The 15,347-nt window shown below is 33.6% G+C and overlaps 1 protein-coding gene across 3 annotated transcripts; it reads right to left on the reverse strand.

Moving 5' to 3' along the window:
- Nucleotides 1-518: 518 nt before the first annotated feature.
- LOC145624126 (uncharacterized) lies at nt 519-13,685 on the reverse strand. Of its 3 annotated transcripts, none has more exons than XM_081677083.1 (12): nt 13,285-13,675; nt 12,454-12,555; nt 12,056-12,151; nt 11,575-11,678; nt 10,780-10,982; nt 7,020-7,142; nt 6,681-6,769; nt 4,187-4,292; nt 3,043-3,140; nt 1,121-1,366; nt 956-1,039; nt 519-868 (listed from the first exon to the last, which is right to left on the reverse strand). In XM_081677083.1, exons 1-12 carry the CDS (start codon nt 13,297-13,299, stop codon nt 848-850), a joined length of 1,287 nt encoding a protein of 428 aa, XP_081533209.1. In that variant the 5' UTR covers nt 13,300-13,675; the 3' UTR covers nt 519-847. The 3 variants fall into 3 exon arrangements, with proteins under 3 accessions (XP_081533209.1, XP_081533212.1, XP_081533213.1); XM_081677086.1 differs by having other exon boundaries at nt 13,353-13,674; XM_081677087.1 differs by lacking the exons at nt 519-868; nt 956-1,039 and having other exon boundaries at nt 1,259-1,395; nt 13,285-13,685.
- Between the last annotated feature and the right edge of the window lie 1,662 nt (nt 13,686-15,347).

The raw sequence follows: 15,347 nt of genomic DNA on the forward strand, positions 1-15,347 counted from the left end.
CAATACCACATACAAGGGCACTGTGTAGAAAAACCCAAACAATTAATTAGTTGGTAAGAAGTTCAAGTTTAGTTTGAAATTTGAATTAAAACCCTTTCAAAATTTTCTGAAATTTTCATTTGATTTTGAATTGAAAAAATTTGGGTCCACAAAAAAAAGATGTCATTTCACCCAATCAAAAAGGAGTGTGAAAGATCCCTTTACACACTAAGTGTGAATGTAGTGGCTCCTTAATCATTACTCAATTACTCATACCATTGGACATTAATTTCAGAATACATTTTTCAAAGAGAATTTAATTTGAAAACAAAAATAACCCAACTTACTAGCGATGTCTGTACAATGTACCAATAAGGAACTGAAAATCAAAAGAAATATGGAATCTATCAAGAAATCAACATAAAGAACAATTATCATCTAAAAATTGCTGTTAGAGCTTCCCTTCCGATTCCAGGAGATCCTGGGTCGATTCTCACCCCCGCCCTTGTGGCTCTCTAAACACCAAAAAAAAAATCATCTAAAAATTGCTTCTCCTTTACATTTATGCAAAAATGTCCTGACATTACAAAAAATCATTGGTTTGCTACAACTTACAACACGCCTCACAACAAAAGAATAAAACATAAGGCTACATTTAGCCTGTCTCTAACCTCCCACAGACAAAAGAGAAGGACAAAAATGTTACAGACAATAATCAGACCGGAAATTCTTCTTTTTTCTGAGTTCCGGCTTTTGTTTAATCCAAACACAATGTTAAAAAACTTTTTACAACAAAGTCTAAACTGATTGGATATATAGTTCACAAAGTATCAATATCTTGGGTTCAAAACGGAGGTACAGTAAGATCCTATTGTGTTTGCAGCTGCGCCTGCATGAGTTAGGAAAGACTTTCTGATGAAATTGATTGTTAAAACAACAAATATGAGCTAGATATGATCATATGAATGAAGCTCACCTTTTTAAAAAACTTTTTCTGGATGTTCAATGCCTCTTTACATACTTTTTTTGCATCTATATTCCCTGTTACATCCCCTAGAATCTGTAGAAACAACAAAAACTCTTAACACGCACATATGTACCAGTAGATATAAAAAGAAAAGGGACAAAGTGAGAGAGAAACCTCGACGACATCATCAAGACCCTTCGCTTCTTTCAAGATTCGCTTGTGCTTGTTCTCAAGGATGCTTGCAGCAAGAAACACAGCTAATCCACTCTGATAATCCTTGAACCCAGTTCTGACATTGTTCCTTTCATATTTCCCATATTGCTTCAGCAGTTTCTCACTTATATTAGCTGTAGTTTCCGCCGCAGCACTGGTTTCATATAACAAGAAAGTATTTGGATTGTACTCCATGGCCCACATCAGCTGTAACCAATCTTCATTACTAAGTTAAGCTTCATCCAGTGAAAAAAAAATGTAAACAAAAATACCATTGTAGATGGGGCATGCAAGCATCAAGGTGCATGAATCCTTATCATTAACCAGTCAGTTGCTAGCACGAAATGCATGCCATATAGCCATCTACTTGGTTTTATAAGGTGATGCATTCCTAGGCACAAACACAATGAGTTCTAGAGGTGTAAGACCAATGCATGGTTTGTACAGGCGGATGCACGATCCACATGGTGCATCTTTTTCAAAAAAAAGCGGAAAGAACATTGCATATAAATATAAAGAACATTTTGTTTAAGTGAAAAGAACATATTATAGAATTGTAAAGAACATTCCGTTAAAGTACAAAGAACATGTTATAAAATTGTAAAGAACATAACGTGCAGTTAAATAATGTTCTTTATCTTCATCTTCTTTGATTGTCAGAATAATGTACTTTTATTTGTGACATATGTTAATTGTTTATTTTAAAATGTTCTTTGAATTTTGTCTTTAGATTATGGTAAAAATAATGTTCATTACATTATATTATCATTAAAGGTGATAAAAAATTCGGGTCAGGCTGGGCTATAACATAATATCTCGTGTCCAAAAAAACCGGAAAATATAGTGGGCTTTTCGGCTTTTTTTTGGGCCGAGTTTGGATTTTTTAAACTAAAAATGCATTTTTAGGCTTGTCTAAACTCACCCTATTTTCGGGTTGGATCGGGTCGGGTCGGGTCTGGTCGGGCCAAAGTTGATCACCTCTAATTATCATGTTTTTAATTAATATTACGGATGTTCTTTAGATATATATAAAGAATGTGAAGTTGGATGTTTTTTTTTACAAAATAGGTATATGTTCTTTATAAAACAACTATATGTTCATTACAATACAACTCTAATTTGGATTTTCGACTTTTTTTTGGGCCGAGTTTGGATTTTTTTTAACTAAAAATGCATTTTTAGGCTTGTCTAAACTCGCCCTATTTTCGGGCTGGATCGGGCTAGGCTGGGTCGGGCCAAAGTTGATCATCTCTAATTATCATCTTTTTAATTAATATTACGGATGTTCTTTAGATATATATAAAGAACATGAAGTTGGATTTTTTTTTTTACAAAATAGGTATATGTTCATTACAATACAGTTATATGTGATGTTCTTTATGAAAAAGATATATGTTCTTTACAAAAAAAATGTATGTTCTTTACTGAACAACGGAATGTTCATTCCGCGTTTTTAAAGAGAAAAAGGATGCACAGACACTGTGCATCCGCCTCCATAGAAAAAATTTCAGTGTAAGACACGGCATAAAGGTGGATGTTATCACACAGGCACATTTTTTAAAAAAAGGCTTATAAATTATTTTTGTTTCATATGCCCTCAAAATTTTCAACAAAATAGGTACTTATAAGGAGAGAGAGAGAGAGAAAGAGAATGGAGGAAACGAATGAAATGAGAGGAGCGCCTCATGCTCCTTGGGTGCAACTTCTTGTCTTATCATTGCCTAGGATTGGTTGAGACTGAAAACAAAAATCCCTCAATGCGCCTCACACATAGACAACTTTCAAAACCAAGATCATCTTTATCTAACAAAGCCCATTACTTTAGTTAGCAACTTAAGAATTAAGACAGCTATGAGGCAATTAAAATGTAAAAATCCTCTTACCTCCCAAAGATACAAAGCGTCCATAAATGAGAACTCTCTTCTGAAAAGCACCATCAGCATACGAAATGCAAACAAATACTCGCCCCCATCTAATTCCTCTGCAAAATGTAGCAGTTGTAAAACCAAAATTATTAGATCAAACCAAAAGTATTTAACATTTAAATTTTAATAATGTTATGCTTTTGATTATTCTTGCACACACAAAAATCAAATGTGGAATTGTGAATCTCAAATCTTCATAAATTGCTGCTCCCATGCATTTCTCATTCTACTCAATTAACTCAAAATCTCCAACATAACTATTCAACTATCTCATACTCTAAGAAAATTTCTTCTTACATAACATTCCTCTTTTTATGAACCGAACTGTGAATTTGTGAAGTATGAACTCCTAGAAACCTCCACCACATGATATCTTGTTCAGATGCAGATGCATCAAGCTTCACTGAGACTAAAACTAGTCTGTTAAAACTTAAAAGCACAGGCTTCTAAAAAGTCTATTAAGCACAAGGTTTCTCGTCTTGGTCTTTCTTACATCCAGAAGGGAAAGGAAGGTTATTATAGCTTGTACTCTTACTCATCCAAAACATAAGTTGCTAACCAATTTTCAAACATTAGTAGAAACTTAGTTAAATTTAATTTAATTTGTTTTGGTATCATAAAGTGAAGTTATATATTGTATTTTCACCATTTTTTAAAATTATATATTTTTATAAATACATAAAAAAATAAAAATAAATAAAAATAAAAAAGGATTTTTGGTCACAGTGTATATATTCAAAATATTAACTTACCACTTTTAATAATATGTAGTAAACAATTAGTAAACATATTGATCATCAGATTTGTGCATTGGCAAACAAGAAAGTTAGAGTGGAGCAACTAAAGAGGAAGCTATTAGTGTAATCAATGGACATATGATTTATTTATTTATTATTATTATTTATTTTTCTGGGATGGTGGGGGGAAGGGAAGGAGGTAAGGGGACAAGGAAATTAAAATGGTAACAGGCCTCATCTTGAGCGAGCTTTGTCCAACAGAAATTTCATTTTAACCCAAAATAAATACCATGAACTGCAGATTAAACACAAACAGATTGTCATGGACTAAATGAACGACATCAAGGATAACAGAGCAAACATACCAAGGTGTTGGTGCAGCTTTGGATCAATAACTTTGATTATTGCTGAAAGTGTACTGAGTCGAGTTTGCACTCCAATTGAAGTTGAAGTTGTCTTGAAATTATCCCTCTTTTCCAAGTACATGCATTAACAGAACCAAAACAGCAATGGTGTCAGGCTGTCAGCTTAAGATTGAGTAAAAATATCTTGATTATTAGCCAGAGTCAAATCCAATTAGGTTTTTAATTTCTTCCATCTAACTACATTAAGAAACTATATTTATTTACACTAATATTATTCAGGAATCCAGATAAATTTCTGGTACCGTCTTTGAGGATGAAAATATTCCTAACATTATTCACGAACACACATGAACAGAGATGTTAGAGCAATCAAGTACTGTTAAAACTGAAAGGATAACTTAATGATTAGGCCCAAACAGAATTCACTCAAGTTTTTTAGTTTCTTCACTCCAAGGTATTGTAGCCTAAAATGTAAATTAAGGCGTTTTTTAAATAAGCTACTAGCTTTCAGTCTCTCACAATAAGTAAAGAGCTTGACAAATAAATCTCAAAGACTCGTGAATATGAATTTTTAGCATGCTGTGTAGGAGAAGAGTCACAGTATGCTGTATTTTAAAAAGAAATACCCAGCATGATGACAAGAAAAAGAATCTAAATTTATGTTCTACCGCCTGGGTCCTGAGTTTATACTCCCTCTGTGTTTAAATAAATGAAACATTTCCCTTGTGCATGTATGCCAATGCAATACTTTGATTGATAATATCTATAATTATCAATAAGAAAATATTATAAAAAAAAAAAAAAAAAAGAATATTAATAAACTATTTTTTGAAACGATTCTAACAAGTATCCACAAGACAATATTTATTTCCTATGTATATGTCACAAACATTAGTCAAAGTAAATTAGATAAATAGTGCAAAAAGTGAAAACGTTTCATTTATTTAGACACAGAGGGAGAAATAACATAGTTATTAAAGATTTTTTTTTAAAAAAAATCTTTAATAACTTTGCTCTCAAAATCTTTAATAACTTTGCTCTCAAAAAAAAAAAAACATTTCACAGTCAATCCACTTTTTTTTTTTACTTTGCTCTAAAAAAAAAAAACCTTTCAAAAAAAAAAAAAAAAAAAAAAAAAAAAAAAAACTTGACGAAATTTTAATAGTTTATGATGAAAGGAATCCTAAACTATTAGCCAGAACCTTTCACAGTGAATCCACTTTTGTCTCCTTATTTTCTTCTAGCTTAACTCTCATCATTGCTCAAGTAAATTAGCAAACTGATACAAGATAAAGCCCAGAAAAACTACTATTAATAGCTGAGGCCCTAAGTAGGAACAAAATTTAGCACGCCAACCAACACAAACCAAGCACTTGGCACTGCGTTTAGAGAAGGAAACAAGTCCAGCACCAAATCAGATCAGATAGTGCATGAAGTCCATCTTCACACATTTACTACAAAATATGCAAGCAACGATTTGCGTATTTGCATTTCCACATCTCTCCCTGACTTAACCCAAGGTCCACCAGACCATATTGGAGCTTGTTTTCCAATGCCTTAATCGTGTACGAACATAAAAGATACTAAAAAGTTCACTTACTCCATTGCTTACACAAATGACAGCATCCCAATAACCATGGATTTGACTTCCATTTGAAATTAGGTAACCCAGATGTGGTTTATCTTATAACATCACAAATACCCAACCAAATTCGTAAATTTTCTTCCTCACCTAAGCCAACACCATACTTTCCTCATTTGCTAAAAGACTCATATCACTCTCAATCACCCTCCACCAAGTTTTCTTCGGTCTTCTCTTACCCCTCACGATTCCTTCACTGTGCCACTCGTCAAGCCTCCTTACCAAAGCTTCGATCGATCTCTATCTTACATGGCCGAACCACCATAGGCAATTGTCCCTCATCTTGTTTTCAAGTAACTCCTACTTTCTCCCTAATTATCTCATTCCTCAACCATTCCTTTCTTGTATGGCCACAGATCCAACATAAAACATGCATCTCCGCCACCATCAACTAATGAATGTGACAATGCTTACTAGCTAACAAGTTTATAAGAAATAAAATGGAATGTAGCTTAACTACTAATGTTTCATGGTACTTCATTTCAATTGAAAACCATTAAAAAAAATCAAGAGCTAAAAGCAAACAAAAAACAAAAAACACAAAAAAAAAACAAAAAAACAAAAACAAAAAAACAAAAAAAAAAAAAAAACAAAACAAAAAAAAAAAACAAAACAAAATGATTGTTCCTCAACTGCTACAAGTTGGTGAGAAGTCAAACAGATTTTGTGTTAAGAGGCATGTTCTTTTTAAATAGGTAAAACCAAAATACAATTAAGGGAGCATATTATGCAACCAGTCTGCCATTTCAACAGTTTTATGCACGAAACTTTGAAGCAAAAAGCTAGAACTCTAGATTACATAATCTACACTTTGACAAACGACAAGTTAGTAAACACAGATAGCATTCTTACCAATCTACGCATAGCACGCTCAAAGCACCAGTAGGCATCTGCTTCATTTTCAAAAAGTACTACCATTGGAGAACAAATATCATTCATCCCTGCACACAAGTCAAAGTAATTCACTGTAGCAAATCTCATACAGTACTACATCAAGTTAAACAAGCATAATTAACTTTATAAATGCAGGGGCAGGGAGGGTTATTGACCTTTGTCAATGACTAGACTGGTTTGACAAATAAGTGTCTCATGCAAAAAATCTATAGATAAGCCAATGGAAAGAAAAATTTTAACAATAAGGTTACCCATTTTTAGGCATCGTGAAAAGAGATTGAAAATCAGAGTTTGTACCTTGAACATAACTAATGTCACTGTCCTCCCAAGCATATATAGAAAGAATATTCCAGAGTTTTGCCTGGTTACGTTCATTCTGATAAAACACAAGTGGCTGATCTGTTCGTACTACATCCAAACCTACAACAATTACAGTAATGATCAACAAGCAGATACCATAATACCATAATATTTAAATGCAATGAAAAATAAATTAAATTATAAACACAGGTTTTCACAATTGACCTTTAAGCAACAGACTTGCTAATCTACATATTCTCAGATGAAAGCAGCATTTTGATAAAGGTCCATTTATGCCCAATTTATGATGAGATCTGAGGCAGATCACACTAGCAACATAGAGTATATAAACTATACAGATTGCCTTCTATTAAAATCCAAGTTACCTTAATCCATAGTGATCGGCATTGGACATTTGTTTTTACTCATATTTGCAAAAAGTAAACTCAAGTAAGGTCTCCACAGGTTTTCTCTAACAAACAGCTAGCTTTTGTACAGAAGAAACTACAGAAATTCCTTGAAAAAATGAACTTTACAGGTTATTCACTTGAAAATTGTGTTTGACATGCTGCTTTGAATAATTTTATCTATTACACAGCTGATGTGCCTTTATTTAAGCTTATTTAGAAACAAAATTAGTTTTTGGAAATAGAGGCTCACTTTATTTAAGTTTGAGGGGAAGAAAATGGAGGAAAGCAAGGAGGCCTGGCAGAGACGGTTCAAGTAAGGATTATAAATGGATTGGGCTCAATTCATTCCCCTCCTGCTATAAGAGATATGTTCCCTTAACTTCCGTCTTCCCTACCCAAGCAAACCAATCAAAATCATGTAAGAGCCTATAGCTATCAAGCTCAAACCAAAACCATCCATTTAAAAAGGGGATAATATTAATGTTTTTAATGTTGCTCTCCCAGAGGTATACAATTTCTTTACTTCCAAACATCCCATCAACAATCTTTGAATGAAATACATTAGTCCAGTTATACTCCACGTCTAATTTACATAATATCAATGTATATTAGAGTTAGGAAGATGATTAGTCACTATCTCTTTATGAAATTTACATTACTAGTATGGTTGTTGCCTTTTGAAACGGCGACACTACATAAATTCTTTCTGCACTAGCGATACTAAGGTTGATAAACCTCTTTGCAATTACACTGGTTAGGATGTGATAAATTGTTATTTGATATGATTTTAGGGTTTTATTGAACCTTGTTCTTTGATACATTGGCATTTTAGTTCATTTTTACTACATTTTTATACAATTTCTGCGTATCCTATGCTTCACGGGTTGTTCGTGTTTTTGTTAAGATTGCAAGTCTAAAGACGATCAGTTGATACCTATGGATAAAGAACCGAAGTTGGAAGCAAGGAGATGAAGGAAAGAAGCCAGAAGAAAACAAGCTTTAGCTAAGAATTCAAAGAAGTTAAGTGGCGCGACCTCTCTAAAAAGTGGCGTGGCCGCTTCTCCAAACCCAACCAGAAGTTCCCGCCTCCCTTTTGCAAATTAGAAGAATTTAGGTGGTGCGGCCTTTCCACCTTGTTGTTGTAGCTACTACCCCCTTAGGCATATTTGAAAGAAGATGGAGGTGCGGCCTCTCCAACATGGGCGCGGCCTCTCCACCTAATTGGAGAGCCTCTCCTCCCCAGCGTTGGAGTTCTTGCCTTATACTCAGAGTGGCGCGGCCTCTCCAAGGCATGTTGCGGCCGCGCCCGTCATTTCTTGCGAACCTTTTAGCGGAGACTGCTATGTAATTTTAGGGATATTATTACTTCTTGGGGCTTCTTTTGTATTTCTTAGAGTCTTTTCTCTTAGTTAGCAACTTAGAACTCCAAAAAAATCTCAAATTAGTACTTAGATTTTAGTTCTAAATCTTGGAAATTTCAATCCAAATCATTGTAAAAGACAAATTCCACCATTGTTAATCAATTTGAAGCTTCTTAGTAACTATTTCTCACTTTTTCTTCTATTTTCTCTCTACTTTATTGTTCATTGCTTGTTTAGTTCTTGTTGGCTTAGATTGTTAATTAGTTTAATATTTAGTTTGCATTTCTTCATGAATTGCTTGAAATCTTTAATTTCTTTATCCTCCCTGGATTGTGAGTAGTCTAATTTCTAGGGTTTGGGTAAAACCCCCAATGTAGTCACTAATAACTTGTTGCATGTGCTAATATGGTTGTTGTGGGGTATACGACCATTGCTAGAGTTATTTATCTAAGCTTTCTCAACTAAGGATTGAGAGATGAAGTTGAGTTAGCTCCCTTATGTTTAATTGACTTAAAATACCATGAAATAGGAATTTCTAGTCAAGGAAATGTTAATGTCATCGTGACTATGCTTTAACACCTATTTTATGCTTTTTAACCACAAGAGTAGGTTATATTCATGATTCAAGTAATCCCTCTAGCTTGAGAGAGTATGTTGAATAATTTTGAGAATTTGAGACAAATTTCAAGTAAATAATTAAATTACTTAGGCTATGGTGTTGTAATTTAATTAGTAAAGATTATTAAAGCAGTTGTATTGAAGGAATATCAAGAGCTCACGAAAAAGAATATGTAAAGTTGCTGCCCCTGATGTTCGCCCGGTCAGCCGCCCGATCGTGGTGGTGCTCGCCCGATCGGGCGCGAGGGTGATCTGGAAAAACGTCTTCATCGCCGCCCGATCGGGCAGCCGCCGCCCTATCGAGCGCGTGAAGGGAACAAAATTGACAGAAAATGTTTTCTGGAATTTGGGGCAGCCGCCCGATCGGGCCACCACCGCCCGATCGGGCGCGAGAAGACTCTTTGAATTGACGTTGGTTTCCGCCCGATCGGGCGCGTGTTCAGGGAGGAGATGAGATTGACGGTTTTCGTCAGTTATTTCGTGACTATTGGCTGAGATTTATGCTTTAGTATATATATGTTATTGAAACATATGTTGAAGGGAGTGAGAAAAATAACCAAAGATATTTTTCTTGTGAATCTTTTGCAATTTTCCAATTATCATCATCATAAATCCAAAAGCTTTTATACATTGAATTGTAATCATCCTACTTGTGATTACAATTGTTTCTTCGTTGTATCTCCTAAGTAAATTTCCGTGAAAACCCGGTTGTAGTATAGGGTCGGAATTATACTTTTGGGAAAGTGATTCCGTTCACGCCTCGAAGTTTTTCCGTTCTAATTTGTTTGCTATTTTTGTGACCCTTGTTCATACACAAATTCCCCAACAGAGTAGTTAGGTGTCTTTAATGACTTCCCCTAATTTATCCCCCCAATTTACCTTATTTTGCATGCTAATTGTGGTTTGTGATGAAATTGAGTGGTGTAGCCCGAGCCCTAAATCTCTCTTAGTATTGTTAAACTCCCCTTAATCTTTAATTGATTTGAACTAGTAGAAGTTACTTAAAACCAAACCCACTTGATTTAGCTTATTTAAACGATAGTATAGCGGTGGATGATCTAATGTCTCTCTTAGGCTCGACCCTTTCTTACCCTTGCTATTAGTTAGTAAGAAAAAGATAGGATTATCTTTGGTAGGCTTGACGACAGCTAGACTTGCCTTTAACCCCCTTACCTCTCTCTAAAGAAAAGTTCACTACAAGCACTAAGGTTCTCACATGCTACATCAATATCAACACTAATAGTAAAAACAATGGCAAAATGAATTAGAGAACAAACATGAACTAGAGACAGATAATTATAAATTTGCTAAGTGTTGGAAGAGGTAATAAATCTAAAAAAGCAGCTTTTTGTACCAATTTTGGCATACCAATTTGAGGCAACACCTGCTTCCATTGTATCACTTTCTTCTCAAAAACAGGATCGTTATTCTGTTGTTGATCACCTTGTGCGCCAGGGGCACCTTCTATTGGTTGTCCATCATCAGTTACGATTGGTGTTGTGAGAAACTTTCCACTGCCAATAACAGGCACCATCTTCTTGCACTCTGCTTTCCATTCATCATATTGCTCTCTAAGTGCATATAATATAGTAGATACTGTCAACTCATGTGCACAAACATATTTTCACGAATACTTGGATCCACATACAACCATTACATGATAACAAACAGAAAGAACATAATGTTAAACAATAAGCGACTGTTGTTAAGATTCCAAGAGAACATATACTAGATTATCAGCCACTAGCCAAATGAATTTATAAATAGGTTTTTCTGAAGAGAAAATAAAATAAAAAATAAAAAAAAAAATTAAATAAAAAAAAAAAAAAAAAAAAAACATTTTTATGCACATTGCACACAATGCAGATATAAAAGTTGTTATCTAACATGATTTGAGTCCATGATCAAGCTTTTGTTAAGCCCATCACTGTCTACCATGTTGCAGCCAATCAGCTATTAGCAATAAAAATATTTTGGAAAAACAGGGTGTATTGGCCATTGGGCAATAGATACTAGGGACTAAGAGCTATAATTCAAAAGTCACATCACATGCAACTTAAGTTCATTCATATAATCCAATGGTCACACTCAAACATGCAAAAATAAATAGATAAATATATAAATAGATACAAGTGAGTAACCACAATTGCAAGTTACCACTACCTGCGGCGTTGCCTGATTAGACTTCTGTCATCAAAAGTACTATTTGGACCGTAACAGCCCAGCAAAAACTCCCATACAGCACCTCGGATAGAAGGGTGGACACCCTAGCACAAATAAAAGTGTAAAGAAAATAAACAGAATTAATTTTTAAAAAGAGATATGCACCAATTATCTACTACACAATTTGAAAAGAAAAACAACATATAATCAGTACTCAGTAGCATTCACATAGCCAATGATCAACTCAATAATCAACAAAAAAAATCTGTCTTTTATGCATCATCACCAATAATATCAATGAAGTGAAAGGCAAGAAAATAACTAGAGTGATAGCATAAGCTTTCGGACAAAATTCCACTAGCTAAAGTAAGATACACACAAAAGAAAAAATAAATTAATTAATTAAAATCCATGTGCTGGCTAACAAAAGAAGCTGGACTCAAGTAGAAAAAACAATAATGACACCACATCAAGAATTTACCCCACGTTGAATCCGTCTTAGAGCTTTTGCAATGTCCAGCTGACCCTCTTCAGAGAATGAAGAATGCCACCTCCTTGCGCTAAGAGTTTTTCCTGTCTGCAGAATTACATAACAATCAGATGGAAAAAATCGATCTGAACAGAAAAAAATAGATAAATCTTAACGCAGTTTTCTTCAACCATAAAACTGATAGCTATAAACTTTCCACCCCAAGTTTGTGAGCATAAAGGATCATGAATCAAGGTGATGATAATGCTCTACTTCTGAATAGCAAGGGGCAGCAAATTCTAGCCTTAATGTTGACGGGAAAAGTACTTGATAAACACAATAATGGCTTTTCATATACCAAAAGATGAAAATCCCCCTCACTAAACAAGACAAAAAAGCAATATTCTCACCCTCAATTTGAATCGGGGCTTCGGGACACTGTCTTGGCACTCTGGTCTAATTGGATAAAATGCATCCAACTCAGCTTGAGTAGTTCTTTTCAAAAACATCATCTGCATCAGTACCAAAAGCATCCAAACTTCAAATTTATATATAAGAGATTCAATCAAACTAACAAAAGTAACACATAAAAAATCTTTAACTAGTACTACATATAACGTAACCTAGCATTACTTAAACTTATAGACCATTATATTAACATCATCAAAATCCTTTCTCCATGTCTTAAATAGTTCAATTTTCAATATTTTAAGCAGCTCAGTTCCTCTCCAAGACCAACATTCCAGGATCCTCTTGCCTCCGAATGTTCGGATAAATTCGAGCAACTAAATCAAAATAATGATTTCGATTTCAAAATCGATGTAATGGACCAATGTCGATACCATACTTAGTGAATACCGAATAGGAGCATCATGGAGCTAAAGTCAAGGATCCTTATTGCTCTAACAACAGGTAATCAGCTCTATAGCTTAAAGAATCAATTCAAATAACCAAAACCATTCGAATTGAAACCCAAAATAATGATATTTACTTCACAACAAACCAACTAAACCAACAATCCTAAAGGCAACCTTCCTTTAGTCACAAGAACAATACAATTTAACAAACAAACATACTGTTTACAGCATGAACCCTAACTTCAATCATTCATCATCCACAAAATTACAAATAACAGATTGAAATAAATTCAAATCAACTAAAAAGCAATTCTAATAAATTGCAAAAAAAAGCAGATCAAAACAAAAAAAAAAAATTGGAAAAATATTACGAATTTCTCTTACCTTAAAACATGTCATTAATTAAGGTTTTAATTGAAAAAAAGAGGATGAGAGAGAAAATGAATTGAAACCTTAAATGTAAGGCTGGATTTGAATTAAATGGACATAATCCTCGACTCGATTCAATGAATAATTCAAATTTCTTTGAATTTGAGTATATAAATTTGAAGGATACTGGAAATTATAGGGTTTTTGTATGATCTGGAAAAAAGCAGGAAGAGAGAGAAAATGGAGAGGGAGAGGAGAAAGGAGAAAGAGGAAGATGAAAGAAAATGAAATGAGAAGGTTGTTGTTTGTACTGTTAACGGTTTTCTTCCCTCCTCAGTTTGAACTATCAATAATCAACAACAATCAAAATTGATTATTAATTAAATTATTGATTGTTAATTAATAAACTTAATAGACCCCCATTTTGTTTGTTTGTAAGGCCACGCCGCCACGGTAAGGGTGGGGTCTAACGTGTGTGGGCCATGGCTTCAAAGGTTACTTACGGAGAGTACTACCTCTATTTTTTTAAGTTGACACATTTTTCTTTTTATGCTTGTCAATGGGCTCAATGCATAATTTTAACGCTTAATATTTGTTAACCTCGATATTGTAATATTATTAAAAAAAAATGAATTTTAATAATACATATAAATTAAAATTATTCAAACAAGATCTCACTTAATTGTGTTTTATCATAGTTATAAATCACAAAAACTAGCCAAAATTAGGCCTTGTTTAGTTCACCTTATTTTTACTTATTTCAGAAAAAATAAGTTCAGATCAGGAAAAATATGTTCAGATCAGAACAGATCAGAAAAATAAGTTCAGATCAGATCAGAAAAATAAGTTCAGATCAGATCAGATCAGAAAAATAAGTTCAGATCAGATCAGAAAAAATAAGTTCAGATCAGATCAGATAAGTTCAGATTAAATACAAATTATTATTATTATTATTATTATTATTATTATTATTATTATTATTATTATTATTATTATTATTATTATTATTATTATTGCACAAACAATAAACCATAATAATTAAAATTTCATTATAAAAAAATAACACAAATATATTACGATAATAATTAAAATTTCATTATAAGCTCCAAATCATAAACGTTTACAAATATAATTTCCATTACAAGAAGTTCCAAATTTCCTTCGCTATATTAAGTTGTACTTCGTTCATTACAGCCTTACGATTCTCGTTAAACAAATCATAATCTGCTCTTGGTTCGATTTCTATACCACTATCAATGGGTATATCTAACTCATGTAATCGAATAAAATTGTGAAGTGTAAATGCAGCAACCATAATCGTCAATTGATGTTTAGTGTCCATATTTGGCATCATTGTCAGTATTTTCCATCGAGATTTTAATTGTCCAAAACATCTCTCGATCGTTGTTCGGAGTGAAGAGTGAAGATAATTAAAATGTTCAAGTATGCGTTGAGGTGGCGGACCATTTCGAAATTCGGGCATATGAGTTCTAATATCTTTATCTTTTATTGGACTCAAATATCCAACGGTATTCGGATATCCAGAATCTACTAGATAATATTTTCCTGTTACAAAATAAAGTTACATAGGATATTAGTATAGTGTTATTGTATGGAGTAAAAACATACACTATTCTAAATTATACCTGGAGGTGGATGGGGAAATCGAAATTCTGGTATAGTTAAGCAATGGTTCCATACGGTAATATCATGAGCACTACCTTCAAATCCAACGTTGATAAACGTGAAAAGTCTATCAAAGGAACAAGCAGCCAAAACATTCCATGTTTTTTTTCCTGAACGCCCTCGATATGCCACACCATCATCATCACTCACAACTGCATTTATGTGAGTCCCATCCAATGCTCCAACATAATCCTAATAGTTCATAAACATTTAATGATACATTTTATAAGCAATTATATATTGCACATGCATAAAAAGATCAAATGGCAATGCAAGATTATAATAATGTTTCTTAATACCTTGAAATATGGCCAATATTTTGTGTTTTCACTTATTTTTTTTGGCACCTCGCTCAAACTTTGGTATGGTCTTATGATCTCGGTAGACAAATG

Source organism: Chenopodium album, chromosome 3 (assembly GCF_948465745.1).
Source record: "Chenopodium album chromosome 3, dcCheAlbu1.1, whole genome shotgun sequence".
In the NCBI taxonomy this organism is placed as follows: domain Eukaryota; kingdom Viridiplantae; phylum Streptophyta; class Magnoliopsida; order Caryophyllales; family Amaranthaceae; genus Chenopodium; species Chenopodium album.